The 26811-nt window shown below is 38.1% G+C and overlaps 1 protein-coding gene across 1 annotated transcript in view; it reads right to left on the bottom strand.

Moving 5' to 3' along the window:
• Positions 1-14766: 14766 nt before the first annotated feature.
• Positions 14767-26811, bottom strand: part of LOC110452775 (nuclear pore glycoprotein p62-like) — a 13475-nt gene continuing 1430 nt past the window's right edge. Inside the window, exons 3-10 of the mRNA XM_021501455.1 lie at positions 24327-24563; positions 23093-23206; positions 22402-22942; positions 21500-21647; positions 17647-17831; positions 16876-16987; positions 16407-16473; positions 14767-15202 (exon numbers count right to left, since the gene is read on the bottom strand). Coding sequence (XP_021357130.1) covers positions 15111-15202; positions 16407-16473; positions 16876-16987; positions 17647-17831; positions 21500-21647; positions 22402-22942; positions 23093-23206; positions 24327-24563 — 1496 coding nt within the window. The 3' untranslated portion in view covers positions 14767-15110. The remainder of the gene's footprint in view (positions 15203-16406; positions 16474-16875; positions 16988-17646; positions 17832-21499; positions 21648-22401; positions 22943-23092; positions 23207-24326; positions 24564-26811) is intronic.

Raw genomic sequence — 26811 nt, 5'->3', positions numbered from 1 at the left:
CAACCACAGGTACTAGCCTCGTCTGTCAATACACCTATAATATATCGTGTGTACCAACCACAGGTACTAACCTCGACTGTCAATACACCTATAATATATCCTGTGTATCAACCACAGGTACTAACCTCGACTGTCAATATAACTATAATATATCGTGTGTATCAACCATAGGTACTAGCCTCGTCTGACAATATACCTATAATATATCCTGTGTATCAACCACAGGTACTAACCTCGACTGTTAATATACCTATAATATATCGTGTGTATCAACCATAGGTACTAGCCTTGACTGTCAATATACCTATAATATATCCTGTGTATCAACCACAGGTACTAACCTCGACTGTCAATATACCTATAATATATCGTGTGTATCAACCATAGGTACTAGCCTTGACTGTCAATATACCTATAATATATCCTGTGTATCAACCACAGGTACTACCCTCGTCTGTCAATACACATATAATATATCCTGTGTATCCACCATAGGTACTAACCTCGTCTGTCATTACACCTATAATATATCCCGTGTATCAACCACAGGTACTAACCTCGTCTGTTAATACACCTATAATATACCCTGTGTATCAACCACAGGTACTAGACTCGTCTGTCAATACACCTATAATATATCCTGTGTATCAACCATAGGGACTAACCTCGACTGTCAATATACCTATAATATATCGTGTGTATCAACCACATGTACCAGCCTCGACTGTCAATACACCTATAATATATCCTGTGTATCAACCACAGGCACTAGCCTCGTCTGTCAATACACCTATAATACAGCCTGTGTATCAACCACAGGTACTAACCTCGTCTGTCAATACACATATAATATATCCTGTGTATCAACCATAGGTACTAACCTCGTCTGTCATTACACCTATAATATATCCCGTGTATCAACCACAGGTACTAGCCTCGTCTGTCAATACACCTATAATATATACTGTGTATCAACCACAGGTACTAGCCTTGTCTGTCAATACACCTATAATATAGCGTGTGTATCAACCACAGGTACTAACCTCGTCTGTTAATACACCTATAATATACCCTGTGTATCAACCACAGGTACCAGCCTCGTCTGTCAATACACCTATAATATATACTGTGTATCAACCACAGGTACTAGCCTTGTCTGTCAATACACCTACAATATATCCTGTGTATCAACCATAGGTACTAAACAGGTACTAGCCTCGACTGTCAATACACCTATAATATACCGTGTGTATCAACCCCAGGTACTAACCTCGTCTGTCAATACACCTATAATATACCGTGTGTATCAACCCCAGGTACCAGCCTCGTCTGTCAATACACCTATAATATATACTGTGTATCAACCACAGGTACTAGCCTCGTCTGTCAATATACCTATAATATATCCTGTGTATCAACCACAGGTCCTAGCCTCGTCTGTCAATACACCTATAATATATACTGTGTATCAACCACAGGTACTAGCCTCGTCTGTCAATATACCTATAATATATCCTGTGTATCAACTTGTCTGTCAATACACCTATAATATATCCTGTGTATCAACCATAGGTACTAACCTCGACTGTCAATACATCTCTAATATATACCGTGTGTATCAACCACAGGTACTTGCCTCGTCTGTCAATACACCTATAATATATCCTGTGTATCAACCACAGGTACTAGCCTCGTCTGTCAATACACCTATAATATATCCTGTGTATCAACCATAGGTTCTAGCCTCGTTTGTCAATACACCTATAATATATCCTGTTTACTAGCCTCGTCGTCTGTCAATACACCTATAATATATCCTGTGTATCAACCCCAATGTTTCTATACAGTGAAATTATATATTTACGAAACCTCTCTAGAATTTAAAATATCCACGATTCCGTGCTTAGTGCTAAACTTATTTTTAGAATTATCATTATTCTGGCACTTGTTTTTGGAATATGATTTCATTTGGTTGTATTTATGTTCGATTCAGAACTTCTGTCTTACCAAAAAAAAAAGTATTTCAACGTATTGTCAAAGATAATCCTTAGCCTTTATTTCCCCTAATCTTAACAAAGCTTAAACTTAACGAAACATAATCTTAAGAAACCTGGAATAGCGTTAATTATAATATTATTTAACCGCAGTTAACCTTAATATTAATTAATTTTAACCACAACTAACCTTTAATCTAAATTACCTTTACCTCAATTAACCATAGATAACTTTAACCATAATATTAACTAACCGTAACATCAAGATCATCTAAATTTAACCTCAATAAGCGTCAACTGTTTTTAACCTCAACTTAGCTTTGCCTCAATTATAAACTTTCCACCAAAGTACATTCAGGTCAAGGTTAGTTGAAGGTCATGTATGGTCAAGTTTATGATATATTACTTTTAATGATATGAACGTTTATATCAGTTTACCGGAGAACTTTCGGAATACCGGACCGTCACCATATTATTAAGAAGTGCGAGTAGAGAACAAGACGTTTGAACAAAACATGGCATTCGGAACTCCTGTTCATTGTTCAAACTGCAGAAAGGTTTTGAAGTACGTCTTAAACACAGACTTCGGCATTCCTGCGCTTGGTTTTAAATGTCAAAACATTATCACCAAACTTATAACAATCGTTCACCAAGACAAACTGCAGATGTACGAAAACAGAAGGAACAGTCAGATCACTCCGCTCACACTTCTACCGTAAGCAACTCAGGGAGTTTAATAGTTTTGAAATTTCCTGTCAGATAAGTTGAATTTATCAAAAGAACAATGATATAATAAGTGGGTTCGTTGACCTACTTCATACCTTCATTTTTTTCTGATTAATGAAATACTTATTAAACTATTTACTTTTCAACAATAATACAACACGTCGTATACACTAGTATCAGTCACTCTTGTTAGCCCGGTTTTTAACGCGCAGAGGGATCTTAGTGTGGGAGGAAACCGGGAACTATCCGCAGAAAACCAACGTGGTCGGGCCAATACCTTTTTACTTCCAATCAGGGAATCGAACCCCGGCCGTCGTGGTGGATGCACTACCCACTGTACCAACCGACTGATATTAATCTACACGTTCAATAAGCCAAAGTATTACCGTATACAAATCATAACGATGGGGTTGGAAAACAAATTTAAAGATATGATAAATTCTTTTTAAAAAATACTATCTGATATTATTGAAAACAAGTCAAGCACACAATGCGCAATTATCATTTATAACAAAGATTGGCCAAAAACGCTGAGACGATGCCATAGATTGCTGTTAAATTTCTCTATTTCTTTTCCATCTTTCTTGTAGCGGTTGCTAGCACACCAGCCCACATGGGCCATAAAATAAATGAGACAGGTAACGTTTGTTGATATCTGTTTTGCTTAAGAAAGGAAGTTTTTAATTTACCAGGCGATTTAGAGGTTTCTATTAACACTTAACAGAGCTAGCATCTGTGTCTGATGTTGCCTGTAAAGCTCTAAAACGTCTAATAGGATACACATTTAATTGATATGGTCTCTCCAAACTCACTGCGACTTAAGGATCCACGTAACACTGCCGAAAATGTCAGTATGCACCAAAAACCTTTTCAAGTCGTTGTACTATAGATCTTCTAAATCATTTCTGAAAAGAAAGCCATGTTTTCCGAATATTTTATGAATAAAATAATAAAGATGAAATACAAAAATAAAAGCAATAGCGATGTTCTGAGTGTAAAGAGGTATGGGGCCAGGCCTTGATTTGAACCCTGGTCCTCTGATTACTATACCTTCGCTCTAACCATCAAAGCTACTTGGTACAAGTGAGTACCCTCGACCAGTCGCACTACAGTTATAGCCAAAACGAAATTGAAGGGGAGGTAATTGTGTGCACGAGTAAACTATAGCGGAATTCGTCAGTGTTTTACCTGTATTGGTACATGGATCCTTCAGTCCCTGCATACCAGCCTGTATAATCGAATGTAGCACGTGCGTCGCCGATGATCACGAGATAGTGGGGCGGATTTTCGAAATCCAGGCGTACGAAGCGTATACGCTTCTCGTTACACATATCTTCATTTCACGCTTGTTTTTTTTTTTTCTCTTGACCAGATAATTATAGTTCCTGTAGGAGTTTACTTGTCATGAAACTATCACAGAATTCGGCATACCTGTTATCTAAAAAAATGTCAGGTTTTGATGAAAGATAAATGTGAATCCTTCAGCAGCGTGGCGGTAAAATTTACTGGCTGTAATCTCAGAGTAGCTGTTTGATTTTAGTACCGGTATAATTTAACCAGTCTTGCGATTCGTCAGTTTCTAATGTCTGGAACCAATCAAAAAGCTAACCGTTTGCCTTCGATTTTGTCATAAAAAAAAACTTTTTGATTTTGAAGATGCTTTTCTCACTGCACTATTTTTCTTCGTACAATGTAGATACAGTGATCTCCCATTCATTTCGTTTTGGATTATACTTGTATCGTCTGCTGGAGAACCGACCTACTCGGTAGTGAAGCGGTTGTAAAACCACTAAATCAATTAATAGCCCGGATACTTTCGCTGATCGTGTCGTTTTGAGTGACATTGTAACAATCGGAAGTCCAGATTGCGAATCCCAGTCTAGTCCCGCGGAAGTTTTACAATCAGAACATTTCATCTGTACAACTTTCCATAAAAGTCCCCGTAAGGTATGGTTTTCTTTTCAGAGATGATTTATTAAAAGCTCGTGCTGGTTTCCTGGGGATATTTACCGGTTTTAGTAGTGATACGGGGATCATTGAAAATAATTCGTACATAACGTGAGTTCAAAATCGTGTATTTAATTTGGCTGAGTTTTAAATGTCGTACCTAATGGTACACATGGATGTATATCACGGCCCAATTTCAGTTTCCCTACAACATGCATTTTTGGATTAACACGTAACGTTCAAACTTGTTCCAGAGTCAGCACATAACATAACAATTTCTTTCTTTCACCATTAGTTTCCATTAATGACTTTACGTAATCCTGCATCGACTGAAAATAAGCCACTATAGAAATGAAATGCTTCTCCCTGTTTAGATGGTCACATGTGATGTTCTGTTTCCACTTCACCTACTTCTATAGAAAGAACTGCCATTCAGTATTCATGATATTCCTACATCTAATATTACAGCTTAGGCTAAAACAAAAATTCGGAACAAACGGTTTACAACACTTAGTTACAGTTTTTGACATCGGTTCGGGGATCCTTAATTTCTATTTCTGATTTTCATGAATCAATATTATGCTTTATATCAAATTTTACAATGCATTTCCTTACATTACAAGGCTATTAAGCTGTCAAGATTGTGGTCAGTCTTCCTGAACAGGAAGAAGTAATTATCCCCTCGAACTTTCGTTGCGATGGAAAATTACTTCTTCCTGTATAGAATTCCGCCCGTTCGCACGTATACGTATGTACGTATGTTACACTCTTTGTCTCCGCTCTAGTGACTCCGTATCTAAACAGAATTTCGCGAAACTTCATACAAGTATTTGGTATAGCAATGCCTTGAACAAATGTGCGTTTCGGGTTTCTACATTGAAGGTTAATGTCACTGTTACTATTTTTAGGAAAAAACATTGTCATCGCTCTAGCGACTTCATTCGGAATTTCATGAAACTTTATACAAGAGCTTCGGACGGCAATACATTGAACTAGTCCGCGTTCTTCGATAAAAACCAAGGTCACTGTTTACTATTTTGAGAAAACGTGTGAATGCGAGGGGATTTGTATAACTTGTGGTGCCTTGTTATAAATGATGTATGTGAGCTCTGCCTGGATAATACATTATTTTGGATACAAGTAGGTGATAACATATTTTAGGCTCGACAGTGAAATCTGGGGTAGGTTGGGATACCAGAAACACATATTGTTTGCCCAACTGGGCAGCGTAAAGATAAAATATGCGGGTGAAGTTTTTTTTTTAATTCTGACATTGCAAGTTGCTGTCAACATCGTGCAGTTTTAGCATTGCATCAATTTAGTGTTTTTTTTAATTGCGGGATCGCGAGCTTTAAATGTGAGGTTTCACTGGTGTTAAATATTGCCTTCCGCATTTTATCGGATAATGTCAACAGCAAGACCAATTTCGCTAATGCGCCTGATTCTGATACTGTGCGTGCAGGTCGTCTGATCTTTTAAATCTGCACTAGTCTGACAGACAGCGTATGTCTCCTGTTGTCATTGGGATAGGGGCACAGGGACCATTATTTACGTACAGTATGAATCGATTTAGAAGTGTAATTCAGTTATATTCCCTTTTGAAAATGTTCGAATGTTCAGTTTCCCTATAAATTCAATTATAGATGAACACTGATTTAGGTATATAATTTGCTTTCTGTAAGCCTGCAATCGTACACGGTCTAGAATAAAATGGATGCCATTTTTCTTTTCTTTTTTAACATTGATGTTTAAACTGTACTGTGCAAAAATATACACGACAATTGATGCTTTATTTTTTTCTCTTTAGATGCATATTAGTGTGAGCAAGCACTTGTTCTGGCTTACAGTAACTGTTTTAATCAGGATTTGAAAATATAATTTCAACCGTTGACGGTAAGAATTAGGATGTAATTATTTTCTCTTTGGTTTGAGAACGCCAATAGGTGGCACTATTGGTGGTATTTGCACGTGCAAATGGGCTGGGTTGTTACCTATACGTGTCATTCAGGCGACACAGGTAACAAGAAGCACACGTGTATTTTTTAATTTGTTAATGGGCTTATTATATTGAGAATAATAGGTTTTTGTGTGAGATGTACATTATTGTGTATTCGTGTTTATAAATCGTGATGATTGTAAATAAACATGGGTCAGTGCCTATGTCGCTGGGAGATACAGTTTTTGTATTCGTGTTGTTTATCCTATTGGATAATGTAGAAGAGAAATAGGATTTTCTATTCTGTTTAAAATTTACTTAAACACGTTTCAATCAAACATTGGGTCGAATGGTCACCATAACGCAACGATCTTATTTGACATGGTCCTTAGATTGAAGACGCGGAATTTGTGAAACACGGAGCGAAAATTAACATAGAATAATTTAATGGCAGACAATTAATCTGCGTATCTTGAATTCTGCGACTCATTACTGGAGACATATTTAGACAAGCCCTGACGGCCATTCTCGTTTGGGTTTTCTTGGAATTGCAAGTCATATATTCCCAAGAGTAGTCCAAGAATCGATTGACATTGACATTCCAGAGCACTTAGCTTTGCCGTTAATTCATGTAGTCTGTTCGTGTTTGCACCAGGTTGTCTCTGAGCCGATGAATATGCATGAGGCTTGTTTGACGTATTACTTTCATTATTGTAACCGTTGTTGTAATGACCTTGGTCTCCAATATCGAGTTCTATAACCAGCACATTTTAATAAGAATCCCTACGGAATACCTCAACGAAAAGGGATCACGTGACATTAACACCCAGACATCGTCGTAATCTAAGTGTCGGCGGAACTTGACTGGGTCAATCGCTTGCTAACCATGTCACTCACAACTGGTTAGAGCGTCCGTGTCGTGTTCGGAGGGTCCCAGATTCCCTTGGCCCGTATTCATGAAACCGTTCTCGTATCCAAGCATGGATTGTGTGCTCAAGTCTGATTGTCTTGTTCCGGTTATAACTTAATAATAAAATCCTGTTTTGTCAATGATTTGGAAAAAACTTTGAAGAGACTTTAAGCAAAATACTGTTTTCAATACTTTCATTTGACTTTTTGATCGTGTGACTGATTTATTGAGTTACAAGAAAGTTGGGTTCAGCACGAATTCCATGCTTGAGCATGAGAACGGTTTCATGAATAGGGGCCTCGAATCCCGGTGCTGCCGTTGCAGTTATCTCTCTTCCTGTTACACGTGGAGCCTAACCAAATATATACCCACCACGGAAGGTGGTACAGGGTCTTGTATGTCATCAGGATCGAAGACTTTACTAATGGAAGTGAGGCATGTAGCGGAACTGGACTGGGTAGATCGCAGGCGACCAAGTAGCTCAATTGGTAGAGCGTCCGTTTGGAGCTCGGAGGTCTCGATTTCAAATCCCAGTCTGGCAGTTGTCTTTCGTTCCTGAACAGTATTACACACGCATCTTATATGATAGCATCGATGACTCAGGGATTACTTTTTGATAGGTTCAAAATATCAAAATATTGCCAATCCAATCGAAGGGCCGATACAAACTGCAGCTGTACTTTGAAGATTAGCAAACTCTATTATTAAAGCCAGTTGATTTCCCGCTGGCGATGATTTAAATTGTGACCCCAAGATGAAACGATACAAAATTAGAAGTATTATAACACATCATCTGACCACACATCCCTCAGGCTCGTAGCTGGGCTGTAAATAATGGGCACGCAAACTTTATCATATATAGCTCCGCTTGCAATACCTATTATTGAGTCGTTATGAAGATCTATGGTTAATTATGATGGACAAAAAATTCCAATTTTAATATTTTTAACCATATATACATTTAATGACTATTTCGGACCACAAGCAATGAAAACATCGAGGATTTTTGATATGCATGCAACTGATTTTGCCCCTCTTGATAGGCCCAAATGGTTCCAGTACAAAGGTTACTGGTTTGACCTTAACCTCAATCTTTGAAAACATTATACGGGCACATCTTCTATGCTATTGCACCTGGTGTAACCAGATTTGGTATGCAAGTACATACATCATGCATGTGATGGCAGAATGTCAAATACAAAAAGTAGGTCCCTGTGTCCAGTGGTTTGACCTTTGACCTGAACCTCTGAAAAAGATTATCCGGAGCATAACTTCATCTGGAGTAACCAGATTTGGTTGCACAGTTATATCTTTTGATGGCAGAGTGCAGTAAAAGAAAAGTAGGTCACTGTGATATGCTTTGACCTTTGACAGTATCCTGTTGAAAAGTGTTTGTCTGGGGAACATCTTTTGTATCACTTAGCTAACCAGATTTAGTGTGTATGCAAGTATGTCTTGACTAACGGAGTGCAGCTTGGTAAATAAGTAACCATTACCGGTGGGAGACTGGATTGCCTTGACTAACAGAGTGCAGCTTGGTAAATAAGTAACCATTACCAGTGGGAGACTATGAATTGCCTTGACTAACAGAGTGCAGCTTGGTAAATAAGTAACCATTACCGGTGGGAGACTATGGACAGCCTTGACTAACAGAGTGCAGCTTGGTAAATAAGTACCCATTACCGGTGGGAGACTATGGATTGCCTTGACTAACAGAGTGCAGCTTGGTAAATAAGTAACCATTACCGGTGGGAGACTATGGATTGCCTTGACTAACAGAGTGCAGCTTGGTAAATAAGTAACCATTACCGGTGGGAGACTATGGATTGCCTTGACTAACAGAGTGCAGCTTGGTAAATAAGTAACCATTACCGGTGGGAGACTATGGATTGCCTTGACTAACAGAGTGCAGCTTGGTAAATAAGTAACCATTACCGGTGGGAGACTATGGATTGCCTTGACTAACAGAGTGCAGCTTGGTAAATAAGTAACCATTACCGGTGGGAGACTATGGATTGCCTTGACTAACAGAGTGCAGCTTGGTAAATAAGTAACCATTACCGGTGGGAGACTATGGATTGCCTTGACTAACAGAGTGCAGCTTGGTAAATAAGTAACCATTACCGGTGGGAGACTATGGATTGCCTTGACTAACAGAGTGCAGCTTGGTAAATAAGTAACCATTACCGGTGGGAGACTATGGATTGCCTTGACTAACAGAGTGCAGCTTGGTAAATAAGTAACCATTACCGGTGGGAGACTATGGATTGCCTTGACTAACAGAGTGCAGCTTGGTAAATAAGTAACCATTACCGGTGGGAGACTATGGATTGCCTTGACTAACAGAGTGCAGCTTGGTAAATAAGTACCCATTACCGGTGGGAGACTATGGATTGCCTTGACTAACAGAGTGCAGCTTGGTAAATAAGTAACCATTACCGGTGGGAGACTATGGATTGCCTTGACTAACAGAGTGCAGCTTGGTAAATAAGTACCCATTACCGGTGGGAGACTATGGATTGCCTTGACTAACAGAGTGCAGCTTGGTAAATAAGTACCCATTACCGGTGGGAGACTATGGATTGCCTTGACTAACAGAGTGCAGCTTGGTAAATAAGTACCCATTACCGGTGGGAGACTATGGATTGCCTTGACTAACAGAGTGCAGCTTGGTAAATAAGTACCCATTACCGGTGGGAGACTATGGATTGCCTTGACTAACAGAGTGCAGCTTGGTAAATAAGTACCCATTACCGGTGGGAGACTATGGATTGCCTTGACTAACAGAGTGCAGCTTGGTAAATAAGTACCCATTACCGGTGGGAGACTATGGATTGCCTTGACTAACAGAGTGCAGCTTGGTAAATAAGTAACCATTACCGGTGGGAGACTATGGACAGCCTTGACTAACAGAGTGCAGCTTGGTAAATAAGTACCCATTACCGGTGGGAGACTATGGATTGCCTTGACTAACAGAGTGCAGCTTGGTAAATAAGTAACCATTACCGGTGGGAGACTATGGATTGCCTTGACTAACAGAGTGCAGCTTGGTAAATAAGTAACCATTACCGGTGGGAGACTATGGATTGCCTTGACTAACAGAGTGCAGCTTGGTAAATAAGTAACCATTACCGGTGGGAGACTATGGATTGCCTTGACTAACAGAGTGCAGCTTGGTAAATAAGTAACCATTACCGGTGGGAGACTATGGATTGCCTTGACTAACAGAGTGCAGCTTGGTAAATAAGTAACCATTACCGGTGGGAGACTATGGATTGCCTTGACTAACAGAGTGCAGCTTGGTAAATAAGTAACCATTACCGGTGGGAGACTATGGATTGCCTTGACTAACAGAGTGCAGCTTGGTAAATAAGTAACCATTACCGGTGGGAGACTATGGATTGCCTTGACTAACAGAGTGCAGCTTGGTAAATAAGTAACCATTACCGGTGGGAGACTATGGATTGCCTTGACTAACAGAGTGCAGCTTGGTAAATAAGTAACCATTACCGGTGGGAGACTATGGATTGCCTTGACTAACAGAGTGCAGCATGGTAAATAAGTAACCATTACCGGTGGGAGACTATGGATTGCCTTGACGTTTGAATTACCCCTGTATTTCACTTTTTGGCTACAGGTTTTCACATTTTTTATTTTAGGAATTGCAGTTTACTTGAATCTATTTGTATTGTTAACTTATTTACACCTCATTTTGGTAACGTTAGTTTATTGAAGTATCAGTTCCACCACATCTTGGTTTTGATTGTGAAAGTAAAATGTACAAACATTTTCAAAATGAATTTTCAGGACAAGAATTAAATAAAATTTTGAGCGTAACAGAACTTTGGGTACTAATAATCACATCTGATTAGTTATTAATCCTCTTTCAAATGTTTTTTTGCAATATTGGTCTCAATGAAAGATTAGGAATGTATACCCTTATTGAATAAGAATGAAAAATGGGTACTACTTGTTAAGAAAACTGTCACTCATACTTGTCTGATTTAAGATCACCTCAGCCTATAAGGCCGAACTAATTTTGTCTGTTGCACTACTTAAACCTTTCATGTTTTGAACTATTTTGAAAAAGATAGATGAGTGTCATTTGACCTTGGTAGGGACCATACAAATGAAGATTCTTTCAGCCACAGTTGAATGAATGCAGATTACATTTTGAGTACCTAACCCCTAAAGATCCAGTTGAACAAGGCCCAACCTTGTGAAATTACATACAAACAAGAGGCCCAATGGGCCTGCATCGCTCACCTGGTATTTATCTCACACTTGTAATCTTAAAAGTGGACTAAAATACAGCTACAGGCAGAATATCAGTGTTTGATTCATAAGAACCAATTAAAATATGACGCCTGTGACCTTGAATGTTGAACAAGGACATTAGGTTGAAATTGGGTCAATGTCATTCATTTGAACAAACTTGGTAGTCCTTCATCTCAGCATGCTACAGGCCCAACATCAGTACCCTGGGCCTTTTGGTTATTGAGAAGTGGTTTGAAGATTTTACGACATTTGTCGCCTGTGACCTTGAACGTGGGTCAAAGTCATTTATTTGAACAAACTTAGTAGCCCTTCATCCCAGCATGCTACAGGCCCAATATCAGTACCCTGGGCCTTTGGTTATTGAGAAGAAGTTGTTTGGAGATTTAAAGACATTTGACCCCTGTCACCTTGAGAGTTAGTCAATGTCATTCATTTGAACAAACTTGGTAGCCCTTCATCCCAGCATGATACAGGCCCAATATCAGTCCCCTGGGCCTTTTGGTTATTGAGAAGAAATTGTTTGGAGATTTAAAGACATTTAACCCCTGTCACCTTGAGAGTTAGTCAATGTCATTCATTTGAACAATCTTGGTAGCCCTTCAACCCAGCATGCTACAGGCCCAATTTCAGTACCCTGGGCCTTTTGGTTATTCAGAAGAAGTTGTTTGAAGAGTTTACGACATTTGACCCATGTGACCTTGAAAGTGAGTCAATGGCATTCATTTGAACAAACTCGGTAGCCCTTCATCCCAGCATGCTACAGGCCAAATATCAGTAGCCTGGGCCTTTTGGTTATTGAGAAGAAGTCGTTTGAAGATTTTAATATATTTGACCCCTGTGACCTTGAAAGTGGGTCAAGGTTATTCTTTTAAACAAACTTGGTAGCCCTTCATCCCAGCATGCTACTGGCCAAATATCATCATCCTGGGCCTCTTGGTTATTCAGAAGAAGTTGTTTAAAGTAAAATATTGACGCCAGACTCCGGATGGACGGAGGACGCCGCACCACGGCATTAGCTCACTTGGCCCTTCGGGCTAGGTGAGCTAATAAAAAAATCCTTTCTTAAGGATAATGGCTGAATAAAGAAATACAAACAATTTGGATTCCCTTTATATAAACTGTAACTGCTTGCTGGAAATGAGGAGATGAACAAATCCATGCTTCCAGAATTTGCGCATGGGTCTAGCATACCTCTAGAGACTTGGTCCGACGGTCATTTTCAATATACGCCCTTCAATGACCTAAGTTGTTAATAGCTTTGACATTAAAACAAAATAAAACCAAATTCATCATAATTCAATTTTCTATGAAGCATCCTTTTTACCCTGGGACCTGTGAAGCAACTGTTTAATAAAGAAGATTCACATCAAACAAACAAGATGGGAATCTTTTGCAGGCTGCTTTGATTTTTAGCTTATCATCGTTTTATATCTCTTTCCAAAAAAGTTCTGAATTCATTTGTAAAATATTTAGAAAGTTTATAATTAATGTTGCATTCACCATACTAACCTCCTTGTTTGCGAAAATCCTCAGAAAAGCAGGAGACTTGAGAAAAACAGACAAACAATAAACTATGTGTGAGGAATATAAAACAATTAACCTCCAACCGCTTGGTGTAGAACCTAGACAGGATTTTTATGTCCTCATGAGGAAACTTTATAGCACTCCATCCCAGGTACCTACTGGCCAAGTATCATGACCCTAGGTCCTCAAGTTCTTTAGAAGAAGTCTTTCAAAAGAAAAAGTTGACGGACGGACGACGCATTACAGCATAAGCTCACATGGCCCTTCAGGCCAGGTGAGGTTTTGATAGGTACATGTATTAAAAAGAATTCAGGAATAAACAAAACAAGCACTCATTTTTCACTTAACAAATTTTATTTGTCAACAAGGATGATGGATACATTGTCCACATGGTTATGACCAGACATATATTTCCTTTTGTTAAGATGAATTTAAATGCCAGAAATGTTTGGCCGGTGAATAGATGGAATTTCCAGGAAATTTATAAATATGGTGATCATCTGATGAATATAAATCTATATAAGATTGACAGTATGTTTCTTTCCTTTGAACAGATTTCCAGAAAGGCTTTTGTTTCATGTATAACTGGTGAACATTATTCCAAGCTAAAAATCTTAGGTACATGTATTTACATTTCACAGCAATACTAGACAAGCACAAAATGAAATGAAGTGTATAGCAACTTACCCAGTACAAATGAAGACTACGAAAGCATGTCAGATACAAAGGAATACAAAATGTACCATAGAAATGTATCTGGCAATGAATCTATAGTAGTACATATACTTTAATGTTGTGCAAGAAAACCCTACATTTGCTGAACAATTTAATAAAATAAAAATCACACCAACTCACTGAGCATTTCTTTTATACCACAGTAGAGTTTATTGTGATGTAATAATCAAACTTGATTCTGAAAACAACTAATTGGCTTATCTGGTGATTTTACTTTGCTCAGTTTTACTGCCGAATACAGGCTGTTTCCCCTAGCTAAAAAGTGCATTATTTCGCAAAATGACCCAAAACTGAGGAGTATGTTCCCAAATTCAATATAAATAATGCAATATTTTCCCAATTCATAAAGGAAGAGGCTGTTGTGAAATTTAGGCAACAAAAACACTGTAATCAGGCAACATAATGAATGACAAGTTTAACATGTTCATTAATATTTATTTTTACGAAAACGATAATCAGAACTTACGGTATCAGACACCACTACACAAGTTATAATCATGATATTTAAAGCTCACAACTTTGAGTATTCTCCCTTATCTATAAAAGATAAAGTAATATCTAAGGAGATTTCCCAGCTTAACAGTAACCTACCTTTCCAAGGTATCCACCTTTCATTTTGATACCATACAGTAGCAATTCCTTGGAAAGTGACATCAGTGCTTTCAAATTTGTGTATTCTCCCTAATATGGACGATAGATAGAGCAACACAAGAAGAGTTTTTCTTTTTTGTTTATTTTACCTTGAAACAGACATAGCTGTATTAAAGTGAAAACATTCTGTTACAGAAAATCACCAATTTTTCCTATTCCTCCACTATTTACCCTGTCTATACTCTTATTCCAGTTTTATATAGTGGCTGCACACTAAAGTTAGTGAATTTTTGTAGTAATATTACACGGTACACAGACACATAATTCCTTGTCTTCAGTTTTATGTTAGACATGAAATGTGACACTTGGATCTCAGTAAAACAGAAAACATGACCCACATAATCTTCAGTTTTCATATGTCCATGACTATAATACATCCTATGTAAACTGATCGTATTGGTGAAACAGTTCAGTTGTAAACCAGTCTGAAGTTGCGTTCTTGTTCCTTCCTCTGCATTTCCATTTGCTTGGAAATTTCGTCGACTTTTCTGCCCAGTAAAGCTGTAATGAGATTTATTGATCTTAGAACACAAACACAAATTACTGATAGTATTAAATAAGCCTCAATAATCTGCAATTGGTAGAAAAATAACCAATTAACACTGTATTAGCTAGGGCTGCAACGATACGCATACCTCACGATACGATGCTTACGATATGAGGCGTATCATGATAAAAATATCACATAAGTTCTCAGAGGCTCAGATTGGTTAATAACAAGAGTATGTGCTCTGAGGAAATGTTTTCTCTGGTTTTGGTTTCAGTGTTAGGTACGTGGATAATATTTTTTTTCTTTCTTGGTTATTCAGAAGAAGTTGTTTTAAGATTTAAAAGACAATTGACCCCGGTGACCTTGAATATAAGTGAAGGTAATTTATTTGAACAAAGTTTGTAGCCCTTCAACCCAGCATGCTATCGGCCAAATATCATTACGCTAGGCCTTTTGGTTATCAAAAAGAAGTTGTTTAAAAAAAGTAAAATATTAACGCTGGACGACGGACGCGGCACCATGGCATAAGCTAAAAAAAGCTAATAATAACCACAGCCATTTTGGTCATTTTTTGGGATAAATAAAAAAAAAACTGAAATATTATTTTAAAATATAACTGTGAAATCACTAATTTTGGTGGTTTTTTTAATTTGTTTAATTTTGTGGTTTATTTTCATCCATGAATTCATAGGTCAACAAATTAATTACAAGTTTGATACATGTATAACTTATTTCTCCATTTGAGTTTGTACTCGTAATCAGTAAGTTTTTGTACCGTGAAATGGTGTTTTTTCGGGAATTCAACAAATTTTCCCCTACCATGAGGGTGAAACAGGGAAATCTCCAACCCTGGTTATTTGGTTATCAAACCCACGACAGAGCTTTAGGTTTGACAATCAAATAGATCACCCCTTGGATTTAACATTTCTCTGTCACACCCCCAAGGTAGGGGAAGATTCTATTAGTCCTGCAAGGTTGGATTGAGAATGAATGTTGCTATTTATCTTATTGTGTTTCTTGAAGAAACATTGTGATAGACATTAAGTCTCTCATAACATTGTGATAGACATTTAGTCTCTCATAACATTGTGATAGACATTTAGTCTCTCATAACATTGTGATAGACATTTAGTCTCTCGTAACATTTATTTCAGCTTCCAATAATGTGCATGAAAACATCCACGTTTTACAGTTTGTCAGGGAGAATCTTATTACCTGAGTTCTGATCAATCCATTGTAAGGAATCCATGTGTGAGTTCAATATCTTTGTTACCTGCTGCGTCTGCAAGGAAAACAATTTTGAAACAATAAACATAATTCTACTGGCAACATTAATCGAACAGGTTCGAATCCCGGTCTGGCCCTGGTGATTGTTTTACATTCAGAACACTGGTATTTGTTTACATTTTGTTTATTTCATATCTATTATTTCTCATAAAAGTCCTGCAAGGTTTTCTTTTCGGAAAGGCTATAGTAATGACGGAAAACCCAGTTTCAAACACATAGTTTCAGTTTTTGGCAGTGGTACAGGGATCCTTAAATTTTTATCCTACATTGTCATTTATAGTAAGCTCCAAGAGCTGAAATTAAAACAGATTACTTAATTTGATATCTTACCCTTGTAGCGAATAAATCATATATAAATATAGTTCTGCAAAACCGCCCGGCTATACTGAGCACTTACTGGGTCTGAGTTGTCCTGGTTGGAGTTTGTCATGTTAAGGTGATCTATGATCTCCTTTAGGTCCTGTACCATCCTCTTCAGCTGGGCATCAACATTCTCTGCCAATTGATATCTGCAAAGGTAGACAGTTGTGGAATGTATGTTTCCTGTCTTTTGTCCATATGTGTATTCTTAGTTACCTCTCAGAACTGACAGTGTGTATAATGTACAATTTTGATTAATCGTAGATTTAAACTAGAGCTTTTTCTGAGGGCTGAATTATCTCTCAATAACACAAAATACTATAGAATACAGTTCCCACAGTAAAGAAATACATGGTTATGTTGTTAATTGCATTCATTTTATGAAGTGTCAAACATTATGCCTTTCAGGCATGTTACAACACACAAAGCGATGAAAACATAAGTTTTTACATTGTCCTTGACTTGAAAGTAGGACAGACTTTTTGTCATGAAATGGGTAATAGAATAAGACTGATGAACTTACTTTTGCCAAGTTTTATATGCACATTCACAGAATCTCTTTTCTAGATTTTCAATACAGCTATTACAAAATCTGAGTGCCACTTTCAAAAGTCAATTCTTTGCATTAAGATCAACCAATGAAAATGCTACAGAAGGAAGAATCAATTTTTAATAAACAGATGCAGTGATATTTAAATTATCATGCCCTCAGATTTGTAACAAATAGAAATGTATGTAAGAAGTAGGGTGTATCAATGTGTAATGATGTTACAATGACCTACATGTTTGTAACCAAAGTATGACCTACGTGTGCTCCCGTTCTAGGTCAGCATGCTGCTGGAAGTTGATGTTGGGCTGTTGTTCGACAGACTTCTCCAGTGGGATCAAGAGGTCAGACAGCTCTTGCTGCTGAGACTTGATGAAGTCCAGCTCATGGTCAAGTTTCTGTTGGTCAATCTTTACTCGCTCCATGTCACTGTTCAACGCAGATATCTGTTATACAGGGAAAACTTTACAACGTTTGATAAACAACACATGTCTCTGTTTCCTGCTTTGTTGAAAATGAGGCTAAATGAAAGTCTTTTAAAGAAATGGAACTTAACTTAACACCAACCAAACATGTCACAGTGACCTACATTTGAAATATTGGTGTAATACTCCTTAGGATGTATCCACATGTAAATGTATCCACATGTAAGCATAACTAGAACACTGAGAGGACAGTAAGGGCCCTATCTTGTGGCAATATATCCCCCATAATCATCAAGAAGCAATCTGCTCATATAGCTGAGCTTGACGTTTGACATTTGGACTTCAAAAAGAATCGCAAGGAAGCAAAATAAACATTTTACATGTACTATGATGTGAGTCTTGTTTCCTTCCACCTCCATATTTGCTGGGCTAACAGAAATGTAAATATCAGTGCAATACTCATTTGTTAGCTTTGATTTGTTTTATTTCACCTTAAATACCTCCTCCATCAAGAGCCAGGTTCATAGTCAGAGATCCAATTTGTCTTTGACCTTTGGACCCAAATGACCTTGACTTTTTACCCAGTGACCCTGATCTTTGGTCAGTTGACTTATTCTTTAATTCCGCCTAACTTTGTTTCAAAATACCATACCAAAATGTTCATCAGTGAAAAATGCAAAACTTGACCTTGACCTTGAACCTTTGGACCCCATAACCTGGACCTTAGGTCAGTTGACTCCGTGTTAAGTTCTGAACAACTTTGATCATAAACATAATAAAAATGTTAATCAGTGAAAAGATACAAAATTTGACCTTGACCTTTGACCCAGTAACCTTGACCTTTGGTCAATTGACTCCGTGTTTAATTCTGACCAACATTGCTTCGAAGTGTCATAAGGAAATGTTCACCAGTGAAAAGATATGAAATTTAACCTTGACCTATGACCTTGACCTTTGGTCAGTTGACTCCTTGTTTAATTCTGATCAACTTTGCTTCATCATGTCATAACAAAATGTTAATTATTGAAAAGATGCAAAATTTGACCTGGACCTTTGAACCTTGACCTTTGACCTTGACTTTTTACCTTAGTGTGTATTTTCGTGAACTGAACATCTTGACCAAGTTTCATGTAAATCGGTCAATAAATACCAAAGTTATCAGCCAGGACAGACGGACAGAGTGGTTACTATAGGGCACCTGTATCTCTGATACGGGGCCCTTATTACAGACAGAGAGAAACCTATCTGTGAAATTGAGGTAGACTTCTCTACGACTTTCTGAGCACAAAACTAAACACCAAGGTAAACATATATACAGTCGAACCTCGTTATCTCAAATTCTTTTAACTCGAAGACCCCGTTTATCTCGAGGTATTTCTCCGGTCCTGGCCAAACCTCTTCTTTATCGTAGTAATTCTAGTAAATAAAACTCTGGTAATTCAAACCTTGAAACGTTGAAAAACACGGATACCTCGAAGTAAGATATTGGTTTCAATAGCGTAAATCCAACATCAAAACACTGTCTACTTCATAGTGATCTAATTTCATTTTGTCACTTATTAATTCTTTGATACAAATAAAACGCAAAAGTATGACATCTCGGCATTCTGTGTTTATGAACATCTTTCGTGAGTAGACTAGCATGAAATACAAAATACAAAATTGGTTCCCCTTCACCCAAAGATGCTTCATACCAAATTTGGACAAAATCCTGTTATTCGTACAGAATAAGAAGGTATTTGAAGAATTTGCTGTTTCCCCTATTGGGCCCTGCCCTTCTGCTCCCAGGGAAACCACACTCACTGTTTATACAAAATTAAGTCCCTTTTTCCCCCCAAGATCCTCGAGACCAAATTGGGAAGAAATCCTTTCATTCCTACAGAAGGAAGATTTAAAAAAATAATTTGCAATTTGCTATGTTTCCCCTATTTGGCCCCACCCCTCAGGCCCCTGGAGGGCCAGAAATATGGAACAAATCTTTTCATTCCAAAAGAAGAAGAAGGATTTTAAAGAATTTGTTATATTTCCCCTATTGGGCCCGGCCAGACCCACCATTTATACAAATTGGTTCCCCTTCACCCAAGAATGCTTCAAACCAAATATGGACAAATCCTTTCATTCCTACAGAAGAAGAAGGATTTTAAAGAAGTTGCTATGTTTCCCCATTGGGCCCCGCCCCTCAGGCCCCTTGGGGCCCAGACCCATGGTTTATACAAAATAGGTTCCCCATCACCCAAGGATGCTTCAAACCAAATATGGAACAAATCCTTTCATTCCTACAGGAGAAGAAGGATTTTTAAGAACTTGCTATATTTCCCTTATTGGGCCCCGTCCCTGGGCCCCGTCCCTGGGCCCTGTCCCTCAGCCCCAAGGGGGACCAGACCCACCATTTATACAAAATTTGTTCCCCTTCCCCTAAGGATGCTTCTGACCAAATATGGAACAAATCCTTTCATTCCTACAGGAGGAGAAGGATGTTAAAGAATTTGCTTTATTTTCTCTATTGGGCCCTGTCCCTCGGCCCCACACCCACCGTTTATACTCAAGGATGCTTCAGACCAAATTTAGTCAAAATCTACTTGGCTGTTCAGGACTAGTAGCGTTTTAAAGGAAAAGTTGACGGATGGACGACAAACGCTGCGGTATGGCATTAGCTCACCATGGTCCTTTGGACCAGGTAAGCTAATAAAAATCCAAACTTCATCAATGTTGATCAACAGTATTCTGATGGTACACCCAAACAGACGACAGTGCAAACCAGAAAATTGATCACAAAGCGTGGTCATGCATAAAAAAGTTCCACAGTTAAAATCAAAACCTAGGACAGCTTCACAGGTTCATGTTTTTACAGGAGCAAGTATGGCTTTGAAAGTCGATCGAGAGACCTAAGAACAATACAATAATTGCTGTTGATTACATCGAGTTGAAGAGGTGTCAGGTGTCACATTTGGCTTTAATGGATCAATGTGTTACATGTACGATATAATCATTTTGTCTGTGTCTTCATTTACAGAATCAAATACGCGTACGCTCCATTAAAGTGATTTGTTTTAGACTTGCGCACTTTCATTTCCGCATTGTATAGTACGAGGTAGGAGACAGCGGGATAGTTCGACGATGTTTAAATGTAACACTTCAGAAGTAAAATTTGACGGACGTGCAAATATAAATGTAGACCTGGAAAGACTTTGCCAAGATCTAGACTAGCCAAAAACAGCAATTTAATACCAGGCTGAATTCACAATGTGGTCCAGCCGTTTTGATCGCCTTAAACGAGTACGTTTTTTGTTTTTTGTTAGCGATTTAATTGTAAAATAACATACCTGTATACGTATTTGTTATACTGATTACATATAGCATTCATCAATTGATTACAAGCATTAGCTATTAATAAAATCAACAACTTCTAGTGCTATGTCCAAACAGCAAATTTCATACCAAATTTATGAACCTGCATAACTTTAATACACGGATAACTAAAAGGTTTTCCATGACCCCGTCGACATCGAGATACGAGGTTCGACTGTACAAAATTTGAGGAAGACCTGTCGAGTGTTTCTGTACAAAGGGCGATAATAATCTTTAAAAGTCAAAATCAAGGATGGAGGCCTGGTATTCAGGTACAATGTACAGCTGCTAAGAACAGATGGATGGCTAAAACTTAATCCCAGATTTGTTTGGTAAGCTACCTTTTCCCCATTGTCTATCAGTAATCTGTCCCAGGCGTTGACCTGTGTGGCTTGCTCCAGGAAGTCCTTCTCCTGATTGTCCAGTTCAGACATCCATTTGTTGATGTGGTCCTCCAATTGTTGATATGTCATCTGTTTCTGATTGGCTCTACAACACATCCAGACGGGAGGTAAACAGCCAGGCACAGCAGTATATATATTGAGAGGTGAGTATTCAGATAAAGCAGAATAAGAGAATAGTCAGGTATGGAAAAGTGAGCTATGAATAGTCAGATCTGAGGTGAACTGTCAAGCATAGCAGAACGAGAGGTGAATAATATGTTGTTTTCGAGATACAACCTTCGAAATTGAAAGTCACATTATTTGGAGGTCACATGGTACAGGGGCTAGTACAATTCTGGTGTAAAGGTGATTCAGTTGCAAGCCAAATTCTTTGCAGTGTATACTTTTTGTGACAGCTGACTTATGAATGGTGTTTACTGTTTACAGGAAATCTACACGCTCACCTAACATGTGGCATGCATATCTCAAACCTGATCAAAACCAGAGAGAAAATGTATCTCTAAAACAGCATATTGAGTATATTTTAGCAAAATGATCAATAGTGTGATGTATACTATCAAACTACTTATGTAAAAGATACAATATAAAAATTCTTGACGGAAGAATGAGAAATGTATTTGATATCTTACAATCTGACAATGATTTTGAAAGAAAGAAAACAGATTATTTAACGAGTTGTCTTTATCATTCATGCCGAAATGCATGCTATATAGTCTTAAGACCATTAAGATTGGTAGCCAATTATTAACACGTCATGCTGGCTTTAATTTGAAAACAAAAGGTATAAATCCTTGTTAAGGTCTTGAGATATAAAACGCAGTATTTAGTTTCCTACTTACGTTGCAGCAGTCGTTGATGTTGGGGCTGTGAAGCCTTGGGCCGATGTCTTTGGGGCCAGGGCTCCCTGTAGCGACAATCCAGTGGCTGCCGAAGTTGAAGCAGCAGTTGATGACGGCAATTTTAGCCCTGTGTTTGTTGCAGTACTACCACCAAATGTCAGGCCAGTAGAAGCTGGGTTGTTCGACCCTAGTGTCAGACCAGGTGCAGCAGTGCTGCCACCAAGTGTCAGACCAGTTGAAGCTGGGGTGTTGGACCCTAATGTCAGACCAGCCGTTACTGCAGTACTGCCACCTAATATCAGACCAGGTGTAGCAGTGCTGCCACCAAGTGTTAAACCTGGTGCAGCATTGCTGCCACCAAGTGTCAGACCTGCTGCAGCAGTGCTGCCACCAAGTGTCAACCCCGGTGCAGCAGTGCTGGCTCCTAATATTCCAGTTGACTGAGTTGCTGGAGTACTAAGAAGTCCAGCTGGAGTACCAAGAAGTCCAGTTGGAGTACTAAGAAGTCCAGGTGCCCCTCCAGCTTGCAAATTCAGGCCACCTGTTGACAAGTACAATGTCTTTATTTTCTGTCAAATTCAGCATTAAAATTCAAAAGACAAAATAAGCAGTCTGAAGGCACTGATGTTGTTTCTATGAAAACTTTTTTTTTGCCATAATAATACAATAATACAATATCGATGTCTCATACCTGAGGTACCAGCAGTATTCGTGGACGTTGTCGAGCTTATAGTTGTGGCAAAATTAAAGCCTGGTGTGGCATCAGCTGTTGGCTGGCTAATTCCTGTGGCTGATGTGGCGACAGCTGTCAAAGTAAAAAAAAGTATTATCATCCATTGTCCCCTTCCTCTAGAAGAAGTTTTGTTTTAGAAATAAACAAGGGGCCATAACTCTGAATATTGTGGCGGACAAGAACTAATATCGGTACTCACATAGTTTGGCAATCGTATATAATAAAATTAAAGATGTATGTTGTTGAAACAGTGATAATGGTGAACTAATTGCAGGTTCCAAGTCACGTCACGACACTGTCTTGTATCTTTGAACAAGATACTTTACTCTGCTTTTTTCAGTCTACTCAGCTGCAAATGAGTATGTGGTTGGGCAGTGCTGGAATTGTTAAATGCTAGTTGTGAGCACCGAAATGGCAGCACCAGCTGTATGCTCCCAAGAGAGTTGAGAAAGATACTGGCTGGTTGCAAAAAGGCCCAATAACCACGGATAATAATTTAGGTTGTGATAAAGGTGTAATAAGAACCTCGAATAATTATTATTATAATCATTTTTTTTTTATTCGGGTATAAGACCTGATTTCAGTAGGAAAAGTATGCAATCACAGGAGGAACACAAATACAATATTTGGCAAATGTAGCTGACAAAGTATATGAGGTATATTTCAAACAAAGTGACACATTTTAAGAAATTATGACCCTGTTTACCCTAAAAATGACAAATCAAATATAGGGAAAGATAATACAGTACTGTTGTCCGGATTAATCAACTTTGTTGACTATTGGTCAATTAGACCAATAAACCGATTAATTGGCTACAGAATTCACAATAAATTTTAGGTGGAATATATGTTTGGAGATATTATGGAGTTTTCAGCAGAGCAATTCAATTTTGAGTCAGTCTCCTTGCTAGATACTAACTAGAGTTAAGCAACAGAATTCTACTGATATTTATTACCACTTACATGCATTATATTTGCATTATCAATTGTTGAAGTAATATATTTCTTACATTGTATTATTTTTCATTTGCGTAAAAGCAAATCACAACAACAGTACATTGTATGTTCCCATTGTAATTTTTTGCTTTAGAACGATTATGAATTCATCACTAGTATCAAATTTAATGGTAACCAATGATTGATCATAAAATTTTGCTATAAATGTTTCTATTAACACAAATAACAGTATTACGAGTGTTGAAGGCAAATCCAGTTCCACCTGGTGTGGCAGTAGGGGCAGCAGTGGGGGCCGCAGTGCCGGCAGTGGCTGTCCCAAAATTGAATCCTGTGGCTGGTGTTGTGGTTGTGCTGGCTTGTTGGCCAAAATTGAAGCCAGCAGCAGGTGTTGATGCTGCCGCGGGCGTTCCAAACTTGAATCCCCCTGTGGCGGAGGCTTGTGTAGAAGGTGTAGCACTGAAGGCAAACCCTGCTACATACATAGAGCAACAATGACTACAGCATTAAAATATTATTATGGTGAATTTTGAAAATATCTGCAGAATTTTTTCTTCTATTTAAACTTGAACTCATGTTCAGGACAAACTATTCACATATACAAGTCATCTTGTTTAAATGATATGATATGAAGTTGAATGTGTAAATTTTCCAGAATTTTAAATAATTTGAAAACTAGAAATGTATGCCAAAGGCTAACTATTACCCCTACTACTATATAAACTAGAACTGTAAGTTAAAGGCTTACTAATGCAAAGCAATATAGTCTCCCACCAGTAATGACTTAATCACTATTTCATTACAAAAAAAATAAAAAATAATATGTAGATGCAGAATTATTTCGTCAATTTTTGTCCCCGAAAAGAGGACACAAAAGCGAATCCCCAATGCTGCAGGGGGATCTCCACACTAGTCACCTCTTACGCTCATGCAGTGGGGGAAATAGCAGGTGTATTCTTTTTATGTTCCCCGACCTGCAGGGGTTTCACAAACATAACAATTTACAGCATTATGTTAAAGGTCAAATACAACAAGTATTTTGCATAAAGGGGCATAAATCCACCAAAAAGGGTTGAAATCCCAAAATAAAATGTCGGTGCATAACAACATGAGATACTGATCATTCATGTAAAGTTTCAATGAAATCCACCTGTTAGTTAAGGAGGAGTTACACGGACAAGTATTTTGCACAAAGGGGCATAACTCCATCAAAAAGGGTCGAAATCACAAATTAAAATGCTGGTGCACAACAACATAAGATACTGATCATTCATGCAAAGTTTCAATGAAATCCACCTGTTAGTTAAGGAGGAGTTACACAGACAAGTATTTTGCACAAAGGGGCATAACTACATCAAAAAGGGTCGAAATCACAAATTAAAAATGCGGGTGCATGCAAAGTTTCAATGAAATCCACCTGTTAGTTAAGGAGGAGTTTTCCCCGACAAGTTACTGCGGACGGCAGACAGACATCCAGACAGACGGTGATTCCAGTATACCCCCCCTAACTTTGTTGCGGGGGTATAATTAAAAGTGTCACAATTTACCATTACTCAGTTATATGGCCAATTGTTTGCGTTTGATTCATAATACATTTTGGATAACTCGTAATTAGACTATTTCTGCATGCTGTTTCAATGTCAGTGTCAATGTGACACTCACTTTCATTGGCTGGGCTCTGCCTATACAACCAATCAGTGATAAGGATATACAACTTTTGAAAACATTAGATGTATATAGCTAGAGGAGGACAATCTTTTACTTATGCTCTGGGCTGGCAAACTTAAAATTGAGAGTTTTTGAGAGAGAAAAAAAGGTTGAACCAACAAAATGAAACTGAAATTAAAGAAAAGAAACACCCCCCACACACATAGGCAAATGGTGAAATTGTTTTAAATAATTTAAGGTGTTCTCATCCAAAGTTGGTCATATTAATGCAAGAGCCCAGAACCTTCAAATCGAAGTGTTGGAATTCGAAGCTTACATTTCTGATTCAATATATAGAGTATCAAAACATAATTGAAAAGAATCAAAATGTGGCACAAGTATTTTTACATGTTTAAAACTTTGAGTACGTATTTTAGCTGTAGAGCTCTACTCTATGTAACGGAAGGAGATCAAAAATGTACATGTACCGTACTATTTTTAATTTCTGAAGTTTTAGCGACATGATGGTTTACATGTTCGAATCACACAATAAATATACCGTATCTCCGTTCAATCTCAAAGTTACTGTTTAGTTCTACAACTTCACTTCAGCACTGAGCCCATTCTTGATACTCCAGACGCTCACTTACGTTCTTTGCAACCCTGGAATATGTCATAGCCAAATTAAAAGCATGCGGCTATCTATTTGATTGGTAAACAAGAGGCCCATGGGCCTTAACGGTCACCTGAGTCCTACAGTATTTATTTTTGTTGTTGAAATATGTACCAATTTGAGTAAAAAATAGTTAAGTATGATGTTAACTTAACTTTGTCAGGACCATGAGCTGATCATTCCTAGACCGATTTTAAGTGAGATCGGCCTATTAGAACTTGTTTTTAAGTTTGAAATAGGTATTTACAAAATAGCGGCCATGGCAGCCAAATTGTATTTCTGATTGACCCGAAAAATAACAACACTTTGTCAGGACCATGATTCGATCATTCCTACAAAGTTTCAGTTCAATCGGCCAAGTAGAACTTTACTTTAAGTTTGAAATAGTTTTTCAAAATGGCGG

The sequence above is a fragment of the Mizuhopecten yessoensis genome, unplaced genomic scaffold, assembly GCF_002113885.1.
Source record: "Mizuhopecten yessoensis strain PY_sf001 unplaced genomic scaffold, ASM211388v2 scaffold775, whole genome shotgun sequence".
Taxonomy (NCBI): Eukaryota; Metazoa; Mollusca; class Bivalvia; order Pectinida; family Pectinidae; genus Mizuhopecten; species Mizuhopecten yessoensis.
The sequence above is the reverse complement of the archived record's forward strand: the minus strand, read 5'-3'. Positions and strand labels throughout refer to the sequence as shown.